Consider the following 22,557-nt stretch of genomic DNA (forward strand, 5'->3'; position numbering starts at 1 on the left):
CAATCACACGCGGAAATGTATACAGCCCTTCGCCTTTCGTCCTGCATTTCGAGCTCTGCCCATCGGTAAAGAAAAGCTCCGTCTAAATTTTAGGGCCGATTGTCGCCGCCACGGCTACTGCATGCCTATACGTTGTGCGGTGGCCGCAGAGAGAAACGATGGGGTATAAGAACTGCTCAACGTTGGTCAGCAGATGCCATGTTGTTTGGCTTTCTGCTTGACTCGGTGTTCGTGCGCAACGCCCCCCATTCGCATACCAGACATCGTGCGCGCTTTATTCAGCGTCACGCCACCGCGGTTACGTGGAATGCCATTAGAGCTGCATGCGCCCGCTGTGGGGGATGGGCTGGGAAGTGCGTTGTGCCACTGGTAAATGTGACGCATTATGTCATTGCTGAAACCAAGCGTGTGCGTGTATGGAAAACGAGACCCCGTTTGATGCTTGCACATATATACTCTTTTCTGTCTTGTTTTCTTTCCGTTATTATTATTTTTTTTGCATTCGCTTTTAGTGCGCATTGTGTGCGTAGCAAATGAGAACCACGAAATTCTGGCACGTTCTTTCTGCGCCGCAGTCCAGCGGTTGGCACGATGACTTTTTTTTTCTTTCCTATGCATCAAGCCAGGGGCGTAGCCAGGGGGGGGTGGGGGGTTCACCCCCCCCCCCCCCACCCCGAAATTTTTCAGTTTTGCTTGCGTATATATACACGCACACATACAAACGCACGCACGAACATACATAAAGTATGGTTGAACCCCCCCCGAAAAAAATTTCTGGCTACGCCCCTGCATCAAGCTGTCGTATCGTGCAACTTTTTTTTTTTTTCGCTCATGTTTTCGTCATGTAATTCAGAATTGAGCATTAGGACCAATAAATGTTCTTTCAAACGAAGAGTAAAATCTGCACATTATATAAAGTGCCTTGAAAACAATTTTTCCCCCATCCTAATTTCTCCGTGCCTTTTGTTATTAGTCCCTCTTTCATTGTGGGTATAGGTGCTTTGTTTTAAACAATAATCATGATCACCACCTTCACCATCATCACTATATATACACCTTGTCATCCTCGCTATCATTTGTTCTATTTTTACAATATGACTATGTAACCGTACGAGCGACATTTATCTGTCGGTTTCGTTCAAAGAAACCCTCGGTCCTTCTGCAGCCATGTATGTAAGACACCCTTGCCCACCGTATTCGCTCACGACATCCACATTCGCTCTTTCTCGCTGTCTTTCCTCTGATGCACACGCGAGCTCGCCCCTCGCCCACGGTCGCGGGTTGAAGGCATATTTCACCGGGAGGTGATTTACGATCGCCGAGTGCGCGCATCAAGTTCGGCAAAGCCGCCTACAAGTCCAGTCGGCGGGTCGTATAGTCGTGAGCCGCGACCCGAGGCTCGCGGTTACAGTGCGCCGTCGTTACGCTGTGCGACTCGGTCGTCAGACGCCGCGGCGCGGTCGCGCGACACGACGTCGTAAAAAGCGAGCACAGCGTAGCAACCGTGCCCGACGTGGCGAAGCAAACACGAATGAAAGAAAAAAATATATCGCTTATTCCTTCCGCTCTCGGCACGACGCTCTTTCTCTCTTATCTCTTCCAGGTCATATACAAGTCTATCTTTTTCTTTAAATTTTTTGGTTTAGGGAAAGAGGTGTCGGGCTGGGCTAGGAAGCTTTCCCCGCATTTATGGCGGTTATAGGTGAAGTCGCACTCAGTGTGCGCTTCAGCAAGGTGCCCATGTTCCAAGCCTGCGTGGCGACACAGGCAAACTTTAGATTGGTTTACAAAATACCGGTAATCGGAGCAGTTCACCGATTTGTTTTGTGTTGCCGCCGATGTGTAGCGTTGTTGCCACATCGACCACGGGCACTGCGTTGCATCCAAGGAGGTTGAGCGCGATTGTATACCCCCCGTTTGGCGCGCTAACTTACTCTGTTGAATGTATATGCGGTTTTCTACCATTGCTTCACAAGGGGTGTAAAAATCTTACATTTATTTATATCTGCGTAATGCTTCTCCGCGCATGCACCTTTCATCACCACTCTCTCCTCGACAAGCATCATACATCTTCGAGACATATACGTGACGCTTTGCGTACGTTGGTTCCCACCGTGGTTCCCACGGGGCGTGGGACCTGCATAGTGCATACCTTTAGAATTTTGTTTTCTAAGGTTTATCGGCGAGTAAAATTAATTCTAAATGCGAATAAATGTATTTGAATGCTTCACAATGTTATTTAGCTTTCCTTACGCTCATTGCAATGCGGTGCACGCCCTTTTATTTTATTAACCGTCTTGTCAGTGAAACAGTCTACATAGAAATATTTATGCGTTTGATTTCACTATCATCGTACGCGAACTCAGAGAGGCGCACTACATCTACAGTCCATATAGACTAACCGTGCATGAGCCCTGAAATTGCAGAGCTTCAGATGCAAGGATCGACCTTGCTGACTCAAATTAAGAACGTGGGTATGCTTTTAGTATAATTTACTGAAATACCAAGCGTCTTGCATACGCATGTGGAACGTAAGCTGTCCGCGACGCCTGATATCGACTTCACCGCTCTCGGTAGGTGGAGAACACTTTGATCGTTATGCTTAAATAGCAGTTGCTGCTGGGGTTTTATGCGCCAAAACCACGATATGATTATGAGGCAAGCCTTATAGTGAGGAACTTCGGATTAATTTAGACCACCCGGGGTTCTTTAACGTGCGCATATAGTACGTAAGCACACGGGTGGTCTTTGCATTTCGTCCCCACCGAAATGCGGCCGCCGTGACTGGGAATCGAACCCACGCCATTGAGCTTAGCAGCGCCGCATCTACGTGCCAAGCTAACACGGCGGGGGATCGTCATGCTTTTATTTGTACTCTGCGCAGATCATCAGTGCGCGTACTACAAAGGGCAGTCAGGCACACAGCATCTGTATGCAGTCTATGCATATAAAAGCGCTTGTTTCCGCGCTTTGCACGTAAAGAAGACCTCAAAACGGTATTCGCCGGAGTTTGTTGGTTCATAGCTAAAACTGGCGCTATAAATTTTCGCTGTTAATGAAAGTTCACTTGATAGTACAGCGACCACCTTGTCTGTCTTCTCTTTGTCCCTCGTGTTCAGTTCTGCTACTCGAAGCAGTGTTTGCTAAGAAGACCTCGTTTTCTGGAAGCCTCTAATCCAATACCTCAATGTAACCATGCACACGAACTGGCCACCGACCCTGTGGTGTCGGCACCAGATCCATCACAACGGTTATTACAAGACACGTGACCTCTCCGAACATCACAATGCGCGTAAATGAACTATGTAAGAAGAAAGCGGCTGCACACGCGCCAATGAAAACAGAAGGAACCCGTGACTCCGACATCGCCTTGAGACACATTCGTCTTGTCGCAGCAACTCTAGAAAAGCAATAACTCAGCCAGTGGCTCAGCCACGGGTCACCCTTCTTGGAGTTACCCTCCCATACGCACTTCTGCAAGCTTCGCTGATGGAAAGACGCTCTCAACTGAGATAGCGCGCTCCGCCCGTCTGTCAGTGCATGCGCGAGCACTAGCGGCGTATTGCATGCGCTCGACACCTTCTTGCCCTTTCAGACGAGGGCATTCCCCGTACGCGAGCGATCGCCCAAAAGGCTCGGACCGATCGCGTCCCCGTCGCCCTCGCTTCAGACACAACGCGAGAGGCAAGTGTAACCCGAACCCTGGTCAATTTTGCGACCCTGCACTCAGCGCCACGGAGGGAAAAGAAAAGAAAGAGGAGACAAGCAGTGTCGCCTTTCGGGTCGTTTCGTTTTCTTAAGCCGAGACCGCAACTCTGTCTGTGTGTGTCTGTCTGTCTGGTCTGTTTGGGTGCGGCAGCAGACACAGTGGTATTGGCGCCTTCCCGTCTCTTGTCGCAGCGGAGAACAGTTCTGCAACTGACCGAGACGCCGTCTTCCTTGTCTTCTTGCCCTTCTTCTCCGGTCCATCTTCTTTTTCTTTCTCGTCTTCTCGGCTCCTGTGCACGGAAGCACGGTCCGAGCAGCGTTGTGTACTTGTGCTGTCGTCGCACCATCACTTAAGGTCGGCATTGCTTCGAGGAAAACGACGTCCCGGCATCAGAGCGCGAGCCGAGACGGGTGGTCGTCTGTGTGTCTCGTATACTATACGGCGCGTCTTCATTTTTTTTTTTCGAAGGCGATACAGCAGCTTCATGCTCCGGAGCACTTTCGGAATCCCCGTGAATCGTGTAGGTCTACGGCTCTTGTTTATCTGTACGATCACGTCACGTGTAAGTCAGTATAGCTCTTGGCTATGAGTTCGAGTGTTGCCTTCACTTTATATGCATGTTTTCTACTCAGACTCCGACATTAAAGAGAGAGGAAGAAGAAAAAGCGCACAGCCATGTCGTTCTCTGTTATTGACTGTGTGTTATACTGTTGACCGTGTGTTATACTATTAGACGTATAGTACGGGATGGTGTAACTTTTTTCGACTCTCATCTTTTTAGCATACGTCTACTCTTTTCCTCCTATTTAGCGTTGTCCAAGAGATGTTTCATGTCGAATGCTGCCGTGGCACACTTTATAAGTTTGGACGATGTCCGGAAGTTTAGATTGTACTGTTTGGAGGAGGGAAAGCACAGGGAGCCCGAATTTTCATCAAAAACAAAATCGCGAAGTATGACTGCTGGATATGGCTGGGGATCTTAATAGGTATCGCCGTCGCATTATTAAGGCGAAAGCCTTAGATGCCTCATCAAACGCGAAAAATGACACACAAGTCATGCAAAAAATCAGCATCACGCGATGACGTCATCGTGTGACGTAACGTCACACGATGACGTCATCACATGACATCGTAGCTTGGTCAAAGGTGGGCCGATCTGGAAGGCAGTGCAAAAACCAGGTGAAGCGCCTCCGATCCTGGAGGCAGTGAAAAACCGTGATGCAGAAAGCTTTCGGAGGGTGGCGGGGCAGGATGAATACATCGACTGAGAAGAAAAAGAAGATGGCGTTCACCTTCCGGTCGTCTTACGTGGGCATGCATTTCCATTGCTTCACCGTCGATGAAATCTCACTGATGTGCTATTTGTTTCTAAACATTTGCACGATATCATCACCTGCCCTGAATTGTTCACGCAGTCGTACATAAACCGTTTTAATATCGGAGCTGTTTAAGCTGGCGTTAAGGCATTTGGTGGCCGCGCAGCACACGGCGGGTATGCGCCATAGAATGCGGGTATGTGCCTAGCATAGCGTAGCCGTGCATAGTATAGTATAGCAAGGAGGTGGGAAATGGAAAGTGAGGTTGAGGAGGAACGATGTGAGGGTGAGGAGGAAGGAAAGCAGGAGGGGATAGGGTAAAGCGGGTATGTGCCAAGCAGAAGCATAGCCGTGCATAGTATACTATAGGAAGGGGGTGGGAAAGGGAAAGTGAGGGTGAGGACGAAGGAAAGGAGGAGGGGGAGGGTAAAGTATAGCATAGACACTTACAGTGTAGCTTAGCTTGGGGTGGGAAAGAGAAGTGAGGGTGAGTAGGAGTGATACGAGGGTTAGGAGGAGGGAAAGGAGGAGAGAGGGCAATATAGAAAGAGATAAAGAAAGATGGAAGAAAGAAGACACATTATAAGATAAAGAAAGAAACATGAAAGAAAGAATAGGAAGGTGATGAAGAAAGATGACGAATGAACTCGATCTGCGTTCGCCAGGTGGTGGCGTTTGCTTGCCAGCGCCGCTGTTTACTCAGATTGCATAGGCGTGGAACTGGCTTAATGTTTTTCTTTTTTTTTTTTAAATCCCGCGTAGCATAACCAGAACGAGAGGTCGCCCATTCAACTGGGCCTCCGTGAACACAAAGATATCTTATACGATAGAATGTTTTGTAAGATCAAATTGAATAGCCAACTTTGATGGTGGTCATTATGGCCAAGGCGACCCGCAAACGACAGAAACGTCTTACGAATAAAAAACTCCGATAAAATCGTTTCCCGAATTACAGGAAGAACAAACTGTCGGCCGTCCTTCGGATCACGAGGAAGGGTGCCATCTGCGACCGAATTCACAAATTAGTAGGGGCTGCTGGCCGTTGGCTGACCGCTTTCAGTGATACTATTTGCGGCATCAGAATTGGCTAGGACTTCTTTTTACGAAGGATTCTAAGTGCACAAATGAAACCGATAGACAATTCGACCTAATTAGACCTAACTGTGTGTCGGTTTCATTTCCTTTGTGTCTAACAAAGAAATGAGCGGCTCGAACCAATCCCCTTCTTTCGTTAAGTGCACGTAAGACATCTTTGTGAGTTTTGGCATTACGATTCTTAATTTATACGACAGCTTTATCGATAACCGCGCAATTTTAAGTACAGGTCATCTGTATAACGGACGGGTCGACCGCCTCATGTCATCCTATTCGCATGTTGGTTGTTCGAGCCTGAACGACAGCATAGGCCTACGTATAAGAAACTGGGCTCATACTCACAAAACGTTCTTTATGCGCTAAAATGTTTCTTAAGAGAAAAAGGCGACCAACCGCATCGTCTTACACATATCACTAGCGAAAATAACTGGCCAGCGAAAAAAAAAGGGGGGGGGGGAGAAATAGAATCTCTGCGAATTTGGTCCCTGAACACAAAAATGCGGCTATCTTTCCGCACCTTTCGTGTCACTTGCGCCACAAAGTGACTCGCCCAGTCTTGAATTTTGTAACAAGGGTGCTCATTAAACATCCAGAGCAGGGGTCTCAAACACGCGGCCCGCAAATGACTGCCTTCGTCCCATATCTTTTTTGTCTTCTTAATAAGTGTATTAATGAGCTACACAGACATGACTGATCTCAGGTATTTTTTTCGTGAGGCACCCCAAGTGGTCCCTACGTATTGAAGCGTAAATGTGAAACAAAAGCTCTATATTTCAGAATCGGCGTCCCAATTTTAGGAATTATGCAGATCGGTATCGATATATTGTTGTAATCCGGACGTCAATCCGGATGCTCTGTATACCCCCCCCCCCCCCCCTTTCCCACAGTAATGCCTGAATGGCGCTATGGGTAGGAGAGTAAATAAATAAAAAAAAAGTCCTTTTCAGGAATTCAGAAATCACCCATATATTAGGTGTGAGGAATGCCGCCTTTCAAATGGCAACGTTAGCTGACATTTTATACAAACTGATCCCCCCCCCCCCTGCTTTTACCTTCTCCCCTGTCCCGGCCCTAGCGGGACTAAATGTCGTGACTGCCGCCCGCTAGCTGAGGTGAGGCTGATCCCACTGATCTAGAGGATTGCAAGTAAAGTTATGTCGGAGGTTCTGCCTGCCCTCATCGGGGCGTTTCACCGGGTATCCGGGGTACGCTTGTCCTGCAGTTCTGACTTAATAATGCTATCCTATCATGTGCAATGTTCGCTTTACCAGGGAACCGAGCTGACTTCTCTTATATTCTTAGATAGGTGATGGCGCCGATGTTTGCATCTTTCACGGGAACGTTCTGTCCCAATTATTTATTACTAGTGCTACTGCTATTATGCTTGCTACTACTCCCATTACTACTACAACTACCACTACTACTGCTACTACTATTATTATTACTATTATTAAGTCGGCGACAGAGTATGTTTCATGTCATCGTTCCTTTATTCTAAAAGCTATAACATCGCTATTACCAAGTGCCATTTTATTTGCGGTGCGGCTCATTTGCGTTCCCTTGACGCCCATCTATGTTACGTCATTCCATCCAGCCGCGCATTTCTGCAAGTGAATCACAGTCACATTCGCGGGCAATGGGCATGGTGCTTCAGGACACACAGCGCGTACGTATACATCTCCCAGACTCGCGTCGCAATCACTCTGCAGAGCGGGTGTATACGACGGCGAGAGACGACGTCGCCCAACTAACGTAGCAAAATAAACTCCAAAGGCTAAAAGGGGAAATGGCGCGTATTATCATAAAGGTGCGGCAGCAGTGCCGAATACCCCCGCCGAGGAGGTGTAGTCTCACCCTCAGGCACCAGCACCCATCGCAGCGTCAGAGCGGCAGCGCGAGCGCTGCGGCGCTGCGCGGTGTGGGCGTCATCGGGAGAGAGAGCGGGTCGCGGGCGGGGCCAGGCTGTTGCCCGCCTCTGCGGGCATCCACCGCGAGCCGCATGGCGGGCCTCGGCAACCGAGACGCAGTCCGGCCACGCAATGCCCGAGCACCGGACTGCTGTAGCAGCCCGGCAGCGGCGCAAGGCCTAGTCTTCAATCCCGCTGGCACGCGGTCTTGGACGCCCGGTCCGGCGTTTTGTAGAAGCTGCAGCGTTGTTCCGGTATCGTCGAATCGAAAGGCCTGCTGACGCGTGGCAACGAAGACGACGACGCACCAGGCTGCTCCATCTCTTCAAGTCACAAGTGTGAAAGTGTGTTTCAAGCTGTGAAATCAGTTAAGTACCAGCTGACCGATCACCTTCCATCAAGTTTTGTATTACCTGCCGAAGACTCGGCATCGTCTGTCACAATTGCGCCCATCTCCAACTCCTCTGACATCCTGAAAGTTCGCTCGCAGCAGGTAACTAAAACTGTCTTCTTCAGGGATCGCCTATTCTGCGACAGGCATCTACATCCCGGAAAGCTGGTTCAATACTCGCATCGCTTGTGGATACGTTTACGAAGATAACCAAAGAAATTCTTAAGAAGTAGCTTTAAAAAACAAAAAAAGAAAGTCACTCTGGCCTGAGAGAAAGACTGTTAGCGCCTTGGCTTCGTCGGCGGCTCCGCATCCACAGCTGCCAACCGCGTACATCGCTCCTCCAGACCCCGCGCACGCGGATTTCCCATTCAGTGTCATCGAAGCGTTGAGGTGGCGGCGAGTGCGCGTTCCGAAAGTGGCCCCTCGTGAGAACTGATCTGTTTGAGGGTGGCAGAAGGAAGAGACTGCGTTCCACGTTGCGCAGTATTTGTGCTGCCGATATACGTGTTTGATGCACAGTTTGGTACTATAGCGACGTCAGTCCAGAACTGCGATAAGAAGAATGGTGCAACGAAAATATATCTCGAAGACCAGCTGATAGCGCTTGTACATTTCAACGGTCGATTTCTTGTGCTTCGACAATTGTGAGTGCAACTCCGCGGGCTGGAAAGGGACTTGTTCCTACTCGTCGCTAAAAACGACACGTCGTAAGATTATTCGATGAGAGACATGTGAGCGGAGGACGGAATGGTTCTGCAGAGAACACGTTCCTCTATCATGCCTCGTCCTATGTGGCTGTCGCTACTGCGAGCTCCCTGACGAACGCCAACCACTGCCAAACACCGAGAGCTGTACGAACGGTCTCGTGGAAGTCTGCAAGCCAGCAGTCATACGTCAAACAAAAGAGGAACTGTTATCCATTGTGCTCGGCATGTGATACGTGAAGTGCGCTCTGTGCGAGGTTGATGAAACCACTAGTTTCCGCATTTCAGTTTTGTGCTTGAAGATACTGAAGTTCTTGAATGCCAGTTTGTGTATCGCAACGACTGTGCAAGTACGTCAACCTATAGTCTTTTGGTTCAATTAGGGCAACAAAATACTCCTTCGCGTTCTCTTGGAGAGAACAGGATCCCCTCTGAAGCTTTTCTAGTTTTCCAGGACGGCCGTAGTGCAGCAAGACTCCAGGAAAAGTCACGTGCAGCTTTACAGCAGGTTATATATATAACAGGACTTGGTCAAACACGTTGACAGCTAGTTGCTAAGGGTCGATTGACACTCGCAAGCCACTGCCAGAAAGCCTTCGCTCGAACATGAGCCTGGTGGGTGGCTTTCCCCCAGCGGCTGCCGCCGCATTCGCAGCCCAGGAGCCCCTGTACGGGGCATACTACGCGGGCGGTCCACCGGGAGCCGAGTACCTGGGTTGGCTCCTCGGGGACCAGGCGACGGCTGGCGACCTGACCGGCAACGGAGGTATGCCGGCGGCGTGCTCGTACTCGGCCGGCGGCCCAGCGAGGCCGGGCTCGGCGGACGAGCCCTGGGCCTCGCCTCACCCGCCCAGCGCCCCGCCGCCGCCTGCGGGGCGCGGGGTCAAGCGGCGGGTGACCGCCAACCGCAAGGAGCGACGCCGCACGCAGAGCATCAACAACGCGTTCGCCGAACTGCGCGAGTGCATACCCAACGTGCCGGCCGACACCAAGCTGTCGAAGATAAAGACGCTGCGGCTAGCCACATCGTACATCGCCTACCTCATGGACCTGCTGCAGGGACCGCCGGGAGCCGCGCACCAGGCGTGCTTCAAGGCGGACCTGCAGGCGGCTCATGCAGCACTCACGCTCCACCACCAACAGCAGCAGCAGCAGCAACAACAACTTCCTCCACAACAACAGCAGCAGCAGCTTACGCCACTCAGCTCTCCTGACGAGGTTCGCCGAAAAGAGCTGGTGAGTTATATTAATTTTTCGTTGTAAGAGTGGGCGTACAGTCAAATAGTAAGCGTATGTTGGCACCATTCCCAAATGCAACTGCTAGTGTACCGTATGTATACGGCTTATGATGTCTGTCCCGGAAAAGAGAGGCAATGGTTTGCTAGATTTTAGCTCAGCAAACAAGCGCACAGAGTCCGCAGCTTCCACGTAGTCAATGCGAACAAACGTTTTCGCATAACTTGTCGGACCGTTGGTATACACTGACATGACCATTTCAAAATAATATCCCATGGCCGACGTGTCTCAGGCAGCTCGAGAAAACGTCATGGAAGGCCTTTATTATATCTGGTATTTTCTTTCTGATCCCCACGGCATGAAAGACTTCGCAAAAACGTCTTCAGATCTCCTACAGCCACTCTTCAAAGTCATTTGCCCTTGCACCTGTCTGCCAGATCCCGTTGGCGAGACCATAAATTCTTGCAGCCCCAGCGACCCTCTCTCTTTCACCACGGAATGAAAACATGGGGGTGTCGAGGCTCTGGGTGTTCCGAAAAAACCGAGGCGCGGTGTCGTAGTGGTCCTGTCTCATCTCGCGTAAATGTTCCTGGCGTGCGCCTGGAACAACGAACTTAAGTAAAGATGAAATGAGAATTACGAAGATATACCACGCAGTGTGGGAATAGATGTTATGCCAAGAGTTTCGCAGAGGCAAGGAATCGCCCAGGCTGACCAGTTCTGTTTTGAGCTGTTCAAAGAGTTGCCAGACGGACGAACGTGTTTGTGCGAAGCAAGCAATTTTATGTGTTGTGCCAAGCTGAATGTGAAGACAGAATCAAGACGACGGCGACAACTGACGTCGAGGGCAGCATGACGGCATTCTGTTTTAATTCCGGTGAATGAACGAGCCCGTCAACGTGATTGGGGTCAATCCGAAGGCGCTATTCTGTCAAATTGCTCGTAGCGTTTATTTGCAACGACGGAAGAGCTGGGGATTGTATATATACGTCGATCACGAAGGCCGTGCGGGCTGCGCGCTCCCCCTCGTCATGCAATGGATAATAATAATATCTGGGGTTTAACGTTCCAAAATCACGATATGATTATGAGAGACGCCGTAGTAGAGGGCTCCGGAAATTTCAACCACCTGGAGTTTTTTAACGAGCACCTAAATCTAAGTACACGGGCCTCAATCATTTTCACCTCCATCGAAAATGCAGCCGCCGCGGCCGTCTTCTTCGTTTAAAATCGATTCCCCTAGCGCGTTGGGTCACCCGGAGTTTCACACATGCTCGCAAACATGTGTAAAATGTTTGCGAACATGTGTTTGCGAACTGAGAAATGTTGGGGAGGCGGAGCCCCCCACCCCACTTTCGACAGTGGTTATTGTCGGCTGCAGACTGGAAAACTAACAAGTCAGGCAAAGTTTTACTTGAGCGAAGGAATAACATAATTTTGTAATAAAATTTGTCCTACGATTCTGCTGTGACGACTGTCCTTCGTGTGTCATGACCACGCAATGCAGGCTACCTGCGGCGCGGGCTGCCTATTCCACGCTTGTGCGTCTTGCGCTCGAGCATTGCAGAAGAGGCTATCACTCAGCAGGGGCTCTATAACATTAGAGCAATCTGTCATGACTTTATTTTGTCCTGACTGGCCTGAAATTTAAGTAATCCGCGACGCCAATATGGGCGGGAACCAGTAAACGTTTTATAGCCCGATCAAACGTTTTCCCTTTTTAGGAAATTCAGTTTCTTTGAAAACGAATAGCATCGCCACTGCTCCATATATTCAAGTTGCTGTGAGCTGATGAGTGTGCAGAAGTGTCCAGTATTTTAATTGTGCCTAGCCAGGACAGCTAAAATAGATTCCCACTTTTAGTCTCCGATTAGCCTGCTGCACTTGGCTTATCATATGGTAGCCTGCGGCGATCGTGGGGGCTTGTAACAAGGCAGTGGACTCGAGCACATTGAGAAGCCCAGCTTTCAAGTTTGCCCCATTACTTGATCTACCTCACCAGGGAGATGATCAGCGTCCACGGTTTTCTGGACTAAGAAGGCTGCCTATACCTGCGAAGGATTGTGTCTGTTCCTAATAATGTTTATTTCTCTCTCTACCTCTTTGTCAGCAACGATGAGTTCACAGAGAGTTGTGCACGCGCAAAAACAGCTCAGCATCGTTTATACATCGATACATCGTTATGCAATACAACTGAAAGTATCTATCATACACATATGAATCCATCTCGCCCGCTGCTATAAGCAGCCGCTGCCAATGTGATTGGCGGGCAGCCTTCTTAAATTACGTTCAGAAAGAGACACTGTCTGGCTATACCGAAAAAAAAAAAAAGAGTTATTGTTTAGCACAGTAATGTGTTGCTTAATTTGCACACTTCATTTTAACGCCGCGAGTTTTCGCAGAATTGTGACGTCGCGCAACAATTGGAGGCGATTTTATGGCACATTGAAAATTTTTGACGAATAGCGAAGAACCAATGACAAACAATACGCCGTATTGAAAATAGTTCATTATTATTATTTTTTTACGCAGCCATGCGTAAGTGGTGATTGCGCGGTGGATCACTTATGCGTCATTTGTTTGTCGTTTTACGAGCAGGTGCTGTGAGCATAACCCAGAAAATTTCGACCAATCATTAACAGCTAACTACCTATGCGGAAGAAAACAATGCGGGGTAGTTTAACGTTATAATCGTCCACATTTTTTTTTTCAAGGAAAATTTGAGCTTACACAGTTTATGTAGGTTATTTACTTGGAGGAACCGGATGGGAGGAGTAAAGGGCCACTTCACCGCTTTTCCGCCCACCCCCCACCCAAGCTGGGAAAAGTAGGAGGGCAAGGAACGACACCTAGTGTATAAATTCGTAGTCATTTATAATCTTATAACCATACACAACCAGCTCAATGTGGTTTGCTTAAGTATGACTCGACTGAACTTGGTCTTCTTCTCAAGAAATACTTTATATTAGAAGGCTCTAACAGTAAAGAAATTGGCACTCGGCTTATCCTGAAGACTTCTGCGAAGTACCTTGCTTTGTCAGCCACATGTTTTGTTTAATAAGTGTGAAGTTAAAATACTAGAGTCACAGTAGGTTCTTCATACTCATCGTACCTACAACGCCAAACTAAGACCGGGAAGTTTGCTGATGGAATGCTCAGATGATCAGGTTAAATTTGGGTGTACTTTTTAAACTTCACGGTATAACATTTCCAAAATGTTATTAAACACTGCTGTGTTGTCGCGGTATAAGGCGGCCCAGCATGCACAATCTGTTTGTGCAGGTTCTTCGTTGATTTAAAACAAACAGATTTGAAAAGCAAGTCATCTGATCAGCTCGATGAATATAAAAATCGCCATATATACTATATATATATATATATGTATATATATATATATATATATATATATATATATATATATATATATATATATATATATATATATATATATATATATATATCGGCGGACAGAGTGAGCGACGCCAGCCCCAGCCCCCCTCCCCTCCCCCCCCCTCCCCCCCCCCCCCCCCCCACTCGCGAAAGAGCCGGTACGCCACTGCTGTCATGCAAGGGAGGGATGTACAAATTGGAGCTTCCTTACGCCCTAAATATATATCGTGTTACATGCGCACGTGGGACGATACGCACGCACGCACCGGTGTCTTGTTGTTCTTGTTTGCCTAGTCGCCGAGGCTCAGACCCACCGTGGGGGATTTACCAAGAATTGGGTGGTGTTAGAAATTTATATAAAGCTTAACACTAGGGCAATTTGTAGAATAAAAAAATTACGAATAAAAGAGGAAATTTAAGTGCACAACAACTGTAGAGCAAAAACCGAAGTTTTTCTTGCAAATAATAAAAAAAAACAAAATAAAAACGAATCATGATTTTTATCTAGTTATATGTGTATACACAGAAAGATAAGAGTAACCTGTTCAGCTTATTAACCAACCGATTTCTTTAAGATAATTCCGTACAGCCAAGCAAACTTTCGCGTTGCAGAATGCAGAAATGGACGCTTCAAGCGACAAAAGGATAGGCGATGACAAATCTATTCTAACAGCTCGAATAAAACCCGACTCCTGACTGGCCTCATTCTATTCGACTGCCTGATTTTATACCATTTTTTTATGGATAAGTTTACGGCAGTGTTGCTTGCCTTACCTAAGTCAAACACATTAATCATATCTGCCGCTATATTCAAATACTCGCTATCTCTTTGTTCTTCACTTTCTGCTGGCGCTTTCTCACATGTGAAAAGGGCGTTTCAAACACTGTTACCGGTACACTTAAGAAGAGTCCACTTATTTAGGGTGCCCGGCCATAAATGATTGTTTCTCAATGAAACTGCTGATTCTTTATTGAGGTCGTCAATAAATGGACCGATTTTAGATTATACTTTCGTTTATTCGCTTGTGTCACGGCCGCTCGGTTTCGTAGGCGTGACGTCATGTAAACATTTGCGTCATGGGAGGGGTCATGGACCCCTGGCGGACGGCATTTTGTCAAACACGAAAACTCGGAAGTGTTCGTTGCGAGGCTGCGCTGCCGTGTACCGAAACTAAACTTCTACCAATTTCCGGCATCGTCCCATTGACAGTCTCAACGATGTCCACTATATATATATATATATATATATATATATATATATATATATATATATATATATATATATATATATATATATATATATATATATATATATATATATATATATATATATATATATATATATAACATTGCTGCGTGCGCCCGACACGTATAGGGCTACAGGCGTATAGGCGGTTTCGGGTCCGAATTTGAGGGAGTGCTCTTAGTTGAATTCTTCAGTGATCTTGAACTATGGTCACGCGCCATGATATACGGTTATTGGTTTCTTTACGGCAAGTTGACGCCGCCTATGAGGTAAAGGTGTTTAGTTTCATCACATCTTCTCACCACATGTGCTTAACTGACTTTCTTTCTGTCGAAGTGAGCACGCTGTTTCGCGTCTCAATCTCAGATTCTTTCGAAAGCTCAAGTATGTCACTGATGCTGCATGTCAGTAGAAATGATAGAAGGCGAGGACAACTGGCTTCATGACGCCATTATGATAGGCGCGCACAAGTTGTGAACGCGGCGATGTCATTCGAGGCACTTCGAATATAATCCCGTCTTGGAGAAAAACTTGGCATATATGTTTTGATATCATCCCAACTCCCTTTTCTTTTCCGTTTTTTCTTTCTCCTTATATGGGGCTCCGAATACCTCGTACACGACATGTAAGTCAACGCACGGCTCGCCTCCAGTCAATTTTCCACAAGCGTCAACAAATATATGACACGTCCGAGAGTGCGGTCCCTTTCATTTCAATGGCGCCCTCCCGGTCACGGGACGTGGGACACAGGCAGCTGTGTCACCAAGCCGCCTATTTACACTAATACGCCGCGCCTTCAAATCCGCGCACTGTTTCAGTGTCTGTCACCCGGCTTGGGGACGTCAGTGAGTCGAAGCGAGTTGTCGGCACGGTGCGTGAGGGTATAGAAACGCGGCGCGTCATGTCGGCTGAAGCTACCCGCAACCCTCGTCGCGACGCCGCCCAATGTCACTTGCCCCATGGGTGACCAGGGCCTAGGGTGCCCGCTGTGGCAGTTCCGAAACGTCACCTTAGAAATGCGCCGGTTTGTCAGTGGGACAACTCGACAGACGATGCGTGAACGCCCGTGGCGTTGAAACACGCGTATCCGATTGCCGTGCAAACAAGACCCGCGACTCGAAAGCCGCCAGTGCCTGGCCCCTCTGCTCACCGCGCCCATCTCTCCATCATTCTCCTTTGCATTACAAGGATAGTGGACCGGACGAGCTGGAGCGTATTCATCATTTTTTGCCTGTACAGCTTGCATGTCTTGTCAATGAGTGTGAGAAGAAGGGAAACCGAGGTTCTCGTTTTCATGTTATAGTTACAGCCGTATGATGTGAACTGACAATGAAGCCAACGAAACGATTATGAGCGTTAGCGCATGCCCTGTATTCCATGTATAGCCACTAGCTGTATTCGTCCGTGTACCGGGAGCACGTTAAGTAAACTAATAGCAGGGTGCTCCACAGCGACGTCTCTCACAAGCCTATAACAATCTAACCGTGTCGATTTTTGACGTTAGAGCCCGTCAGGGAAGTGACCGTGATCCTTTTTTGTCTCTTCAGTCACTCAAGTGGTTTCCCCTACCAGGCGCGGCATCAAGGTCAGGATAGATTTCTCTCACGCTTGCGCGCTTTCATTCTCGGTGAAGACTTGGTGCTTTACTGCAAGGATATACTGTAACAAAGCTGTGCTCTGGGAATGCTACATTCATTATGGTTTTATTTTTTTTGTTGCATGACATTTGTATATATACTATCGTGGAGTATCACTGCCTCAAAACCCGAACAGTGTAGATGCACGCAGGTATAGATGAAGTCGTGAATTGATCATATAAAGATGTCGAGCATGGAGAACGTTTCTGGAAGCGTTTTTTTTTATCGCCGTACTCTAAGTCGTTCATTTTGTCCTAAACACAAGTCCGCTTGTCGGAAGGTTGGCTCCAGCCTAAAATATCCATTGTTCGACTTCGACTTATACGTTGATCGCCATAGAATGCAGTTATCTTTCAGATGCGCTTAAAGCCTTCCGTCCCTACGTATACTCTAATTTCCTGACGTAACAATACGCATGTTAAGCAGCTCGCAGGCGCAGCATTTTCTTCGTCTTACCTCGTTTGTCGAGACGATGTTCATGTTTGCGAACATGTGTAAAATTACGGGTGACCCAACGCACTAAGGGAATCGATTTTAAACGAAGAAGACCCGAAGGTCGCGGGTTCGATCCCGGCCGCGGCGGTCGCATTTCGATGGCAGCGAAATGCTGGAGGCCCGTGTACTGTGCGGTGTCAGTACACGTTAAAGAACACCACATGGTCAAAATTTCCTAATCCCTCCATTATGGCGTCCCTCATAATCGTATCGTGGTTTTTGGACGTAAAAACCCAACAATTATTATAGCTAACGAAGAAGTCAGCGACTGTTTAACGTTGAGCCAAGCGTTACGAAGAGGACCGGCGTCCCTATATAGTAAATCGAGCATAGTTGTATGCGTGGCGAGCTTGCCGGGAAGCTCGACACGTCGTGACGCCTAAAGCCTGTTTCACATGCGAGCGACCGAGCGGCGGGGCCCGCAGCGATCGAGCGGCAGCAGGACGCTCGGACGCGGCTTCGTTTCACATGCACCGCTCTTGCGCGGCGCGCGCCTCTGCGATGCGCAGTGATGGTTGTGGGAAGCGCCCGTTATCCGCGGGTTTCCTTTCTCCGGGCTCGCTTGTTTTGGTGCGCTTGGGTTGCAAGTTTCACGAGCCTTCTACTTCGGTGATCGAATTTCACGCGCCTAAACCTTGAATGATGAAAATGTGCAGTGTATCAGAGTGCAATTAAACAACTTCAGTAGTCACGTTTATTTCTGTTCCAGCTTTCTTTTTTTACCACGCAAGTCATGTTGCACGCCCATACACTTGGCCATGGAAAAGCGAAAGAAAGAATTTGTTTTGGGGGTTTTAAGCTTTCACAGGGCTTTCGGTGGCTTTTGCTCTCGAATGCCGCAAGGCGCTGGTGCGCCGTATGGGCCGGCAACCGGATGCAAGCGGCCCAGTCGACGACATTGTGGGTTTGTGAAGGAGCTCGTCTCTTTTTTTTTTTTTTTTTGCCTATGGGCATTCTGCAGTAAAGAGGCGGCGGCATTTGTCGTCTTCGGGGTACGTGACCACTAAAAAAAAAAAAGGGAAAAGAAAACAGTAAACTGTTCGAACGTGCTGCACCAGAGTAGTAAAAAAAAAACTGAAACGTCTACTGCGAACAAGTGCGGAGTGTCGTAGGTTCCCCCTGTCCGGACCTATGTTGGTGTCACGATTCGATAAAAATACAAAAGAACAAAATGACCCGTGCAAACAATTTGTCTGCTTTGATGGAAGCGCAGTAAAGAACAACAAAAGGGAAAGAACGGCGTTTTCTACACTGCCAGCTCGTTGCAGCGAATGTCGTCTGCTAGGAAACCGAGTCGGAGCGAGTTCCTCCCGGCGCGCGCGGCTGCTCTCGTCTCCATCCCTACGGTCACGTGCTCCCCGCGTCACTGCTCCCCCATTGGTTGACCTTGGGCAGCCGCTCTGCCGCTCGCGAATTTTTCCAACTCTGGCGATCTCGATCGCGCGTCCACTGGTCGCTCGAAAAAACCTGTTTTTGGGCTTCCGCGACGGCAGCCGCTCCGCTCTTGGAGCAAAATCGCTGCATGTGAAACAGGCTTAAATGATGCATTATAAACTAGAGTCCGACGTAACGTCTGCACTCGCGTGTCAGCGAACATAAGTAACACTAGTCATCGACAGCCAATCTCATCGCCGGTCTTCGACACGCCAGACAATCGGCGACGCGGTAGGCATGTCGCCTGCAAAAACGGAGTGCGATCACCGCAAGCTGTGGTTGCTAGCCAGACCTATGCGCAACTCTGCTATCAAGGTAGCATATCAGTAATCAATCAGTGATCAATAGCGCCGCCATGGTGGCCTCCCACTTCGATGGTGTTGAGGCGGACCGCGCATTGTGCAGACACGCCAAATCAATCTAATGACGGAATCGAGAAACCAAGCGTTTTGGAAAACGCGCCAGGTGTCTGCACGCGTTTGCTCGCGTCAATTCGCTCTCTTAGGCGTTTTCATTCTCTTGAACAGATCAAATTAAATGTTATAGTCAACGATACGAACAGCAAGGCTACTGCCAAGTTACCTGGAAAACCGATAGCGTGGTATCTGATACCAGAGTGGCCAACAAAAACGTGGGTCAAGGAAGACAACCTCTAGGCTGATACACGCGTTCGTCCTTAGTCGCTTCACGTATGAGGCGACAATGCACTACTGGTCGAGAGCAGAGTGCGACAAAATCAAATTCACTCCTCAAGAGGTTACAAAGAATGTACAGGAGGGGGGTGGCGCCCCCCCCCCTAGTCACCTAAGAAGAGGAAAGAAACAAAACCTTCGCCCCCCCCCCCCTGAAGGATGCACGCCTATGATCAAGAGGACCCGGGCATACCCAAACACACCAGCAGCGATCGTCTACTAGAGCTTGGTATCACAAGACGCTCGAAGATATAGCAGAAGTACAAGAGAGAGCGCATTTAGCGAGGCTATCTACAAGGTCGGAGAAGAAGATAGTGCACTAGCTGGACCAACACCCAATGGAGATAAGACGCAAGTACAATGATATCCCCGACAATACTAGGGAGAACATCACGGTATCTATTATAACAAGAAACGTGCATCCAGAGCACAACATTGGAAGAAGACTTGCTAGGGCTGAGATCATACTTCGTAAGGCCTCAAACGAGTAAAGAGGGGTCGGCTTTGTCGAAGCAGCTTCCCACGCCAATCGGTAAGCTTTTGCGGCCGTGGTGGTCGATGGGGCTGGCCGGGTCGTCAAAGCAGCGACGGTCAGAACGAAGGACCCAGTCATAGCGGGACAAGTTGCTCTCTCATTATAGCTCATTATAGTATGTCTCATTATAGCACTCACGATGGAACATATGGAAATCATCTACTGTGATTCAATCGCAGCACTATACAGGCCTTCGCGAAGGGCACGGTCTCAGAAGAAACACTAAGAATGCTGCAAGGCAAGAAAATTGTCTGCCGAGTTGGTTTCCGGCTCACCTTGGACAAATCAGAGACCCCACTCGCAATCATAATGCAGCTCAGCACACGAGGCGGAGCGAGACCTCCAACCGCATCTCCCTGGGCGTGCGTTTCTAACGGTGAAGGGGAGATAAATGGGAGATTCCCACAACATAGAACGAGCTGACTAAGCAGTTCTATCTATCCAGATGTTCTTTCCCTCCACCTCACAAAAATCTCGCTCGGCCCCAAGCACTTACATTAAGGCTATTGCAAACCAAGACGTAGCCTATAGCTTGCAAATGTTGAACCTCATTTACCCTGAACTATATCCAAGAAATCTCTGCCCACATTGCGAGGAAATAGGTACACTACATCACATTCTATGGCAGTGTGTGCAAACTCGTTCATTTACCTAACGTCACCTCTGCCAGACGGGAGGCGGCGGCTCGTCCTTGGCAAAACAACTCTGAGCTGTCCACCAAGCCCGCGAAGCGGCTGAGGCGCTCGGATTCTTGGTTCCGACGTGGGAGCGGCCCACGGCACGGTGATCTGTGTTTTGGAGGACCCAATAAAAGTTCATCCAATCAAATCCAATCCAATCATGCAAAGTGTGCACTTTCGTTTACAATTGAGATTTAATGTAACCCCCAAAAGAGGCGATAACTCCATCAAGACAAAATGTCTGAACAGCGTCTGCGACTCCTGCGGAGATCTGGCGCCGCTCGAAGAAGGGCTCTGATGGCGAAGTTGCTGCAGAACCTGCAAGATGTTTCCACAATATTTCAAGTCATCTTATAATCTTATACTGTCATTTCAGGACAGTATAAATTAAGTTGTGCCATCACGGTTAACAAATAAAAACTACGTAAGATGTATACTCTCGAAAAAAAAGTAGTAGTGTTTAGGGTATCGGACTTCTGCACTGCAATATCCCAGAGTTCAAAACCAGCCGTCGGGACATATTTATTTCTGTTCACTTTTTTTTTATTTATAATGACTTCTAGACGTAGAAAGCTAGAGAATGATGACCGACTGATCGACTCAAGGCAATCCAGAAAACTCTAGGCATAGAAAGCTTCGCTCTCTAAAAGAAACATCAACTTTAAAACGTTGACATCTATTCATGACAGGCAATCGGCAGACGACTACGCTTGTAAGTACTGCTGACTGTGCCTGTTTTTACGTAACGCGAATACAAGTAAAGACCAATGCCCGAAATGACGTCATCTATAAGATTTAACACTTATGCGGATATTTTAGCAGTGTGGTTTTCACGGCCAGTTGGTACATGATGACAGATGAAGGGTTCCAGCAAGTTTCAGCGCGAGCACAAGAAGAAGATAGACGCACAGGGCAAGGCTGGACTTACAACTGAACTTTATTGCAAGAAGGCATTCCCTGCAGTGCCCTCGCATTGCAAGAGGTGCGGATGCAGACCACTTTTTGGTGGTGTCTCCATTGTGGGGAGGGAACGTAATAGACTGGAGAGGGAAATATGCGAAGCTTTCCCTATCGGGAAGTTGGACGCTGAGTTATGTGTAAGTGAACCTTCGGTGCACATCACTGATAAAGCATTTGAATATCTGACGAAACTATAATTTCACCATGTAGTGCACGTGTTAAGGTCCGGTTAAAATGATAAAAATAAGCGGGCTGGGGGGTGTTGGAGCGTGTTAGATTGTATGTCAGCATCATTCTGCTGTTGGTTCTTTACGCATGCGTGGCGGCGTTCTAGGGAATACCTTATTTTAATAAAGTTCAGTTGTAAGTCTAGCCTTGTCCTGTGCGCCTCTCTTCTTCTTGTGCTCGCGTTGAAACTTGCTGGAACCATTTTCTTCTCGTGCAGATAGTGCACCGAAGTAGTTCCTCTTTCGAGGGAGGGCCCCTGCGCGGCTCTAAAGCAGTGGTACAGTAAACATCTCATCTTTAGTTAGCGCTAAAGTTACCTCTGCTTCGGCGCCGCTCGAAAACAAGAACTCTCCCACGGCATACTTCGGTGGCGTGAAACTACCCGCGCTCTCTCTCTTTCTCTAGCATGCACGTTTACCGCTGTTCTCGTGTTCGCCTTCAGTATATGCTCGTGCACGCTTGCTCCCACGGTGGTGTCAACTCTCGCTTGGCTTCGAGAAGAAAAATACGGCGGCGCCACCGCTGCATTCCGGATCACGTTCGCGTGCATTTTATTTCGCCCGTTCTCCTCGTATTCAAACAATGCATGTGTGCCAAGTTTTAAAAACAAAGGCAAACAGAAACAAAAGAAAAGTCGAGGAGACGTCGCTAGACCAGAGCGAGATCGTATTCGGAGATAAGGAACAATACCCGGAGCATGGGCACGCATCCCGATCTTATAGCATGGTCGGTCCGACGCAGGGAGCAAGGTCTAATGCTAGCCATCTTTGCGTCGCGAAACACTCTTTGCCCATCCTGGACTTTCTGCACAGCGATGCAGTTTCTTGGTGCTAATCAATACTGGATCGTTTGCCTGTGTTTTTCTTGTGGCCGCGATCTTTTGTTTACTTAGAAATTAA

The 22,557-nt window shown here is 48.3% G+C and overlaps 1 protein-coding gene across 2 annotated transcripts in view; it reads left to right on the forward strand.

Moving 5' to 3' along the window:
- The first annotated feature begins 8,124 nt into the window (after positions 1-8,124).
- LOC119383247 (heart- and neural crest derivatives-expressed protein 2) overlaps positions 8,125-22,557 on the forward strand; it is a 73,496-nt gene continuing 59,063 nt past the window's right edge. Inside the window, exons 1-2 of one of the 2 annotated variants that reach the window (XM_037651311.2) lie at positions 8,125-10,361; positions 16,545-16,582. In XM_037651311.2, the coding sequence (XP_037507239.1) occupies positions 9,732-10,361; positions 16,545-16,582 (668 nt within the window). In that variant the 5' untranslated portion in view covers positions 8,125-9,731. The remainder of the gene's footprint in view (positions 10,362-16,544; positions 16,583-22,557) is intronic. The other variant, XM_037651310.2, reaches the window with a different exon arrangement.

Source organism: Rhipicephalus sanguineus, chromosome 2, assembly GCF_013339695.2.
Source record: "Rhipicephalus sanguineus isolate Rsan-2018 chromosome 2, BIME_Rsan_1.4, whole genome shotgun sequence".
NCBI lineage: Eukaryota > Metazoa > Arthropoda > Arachnida > Ixodida > Ixodidae > Rhipicephalus > Rhipicephalus sanguineus.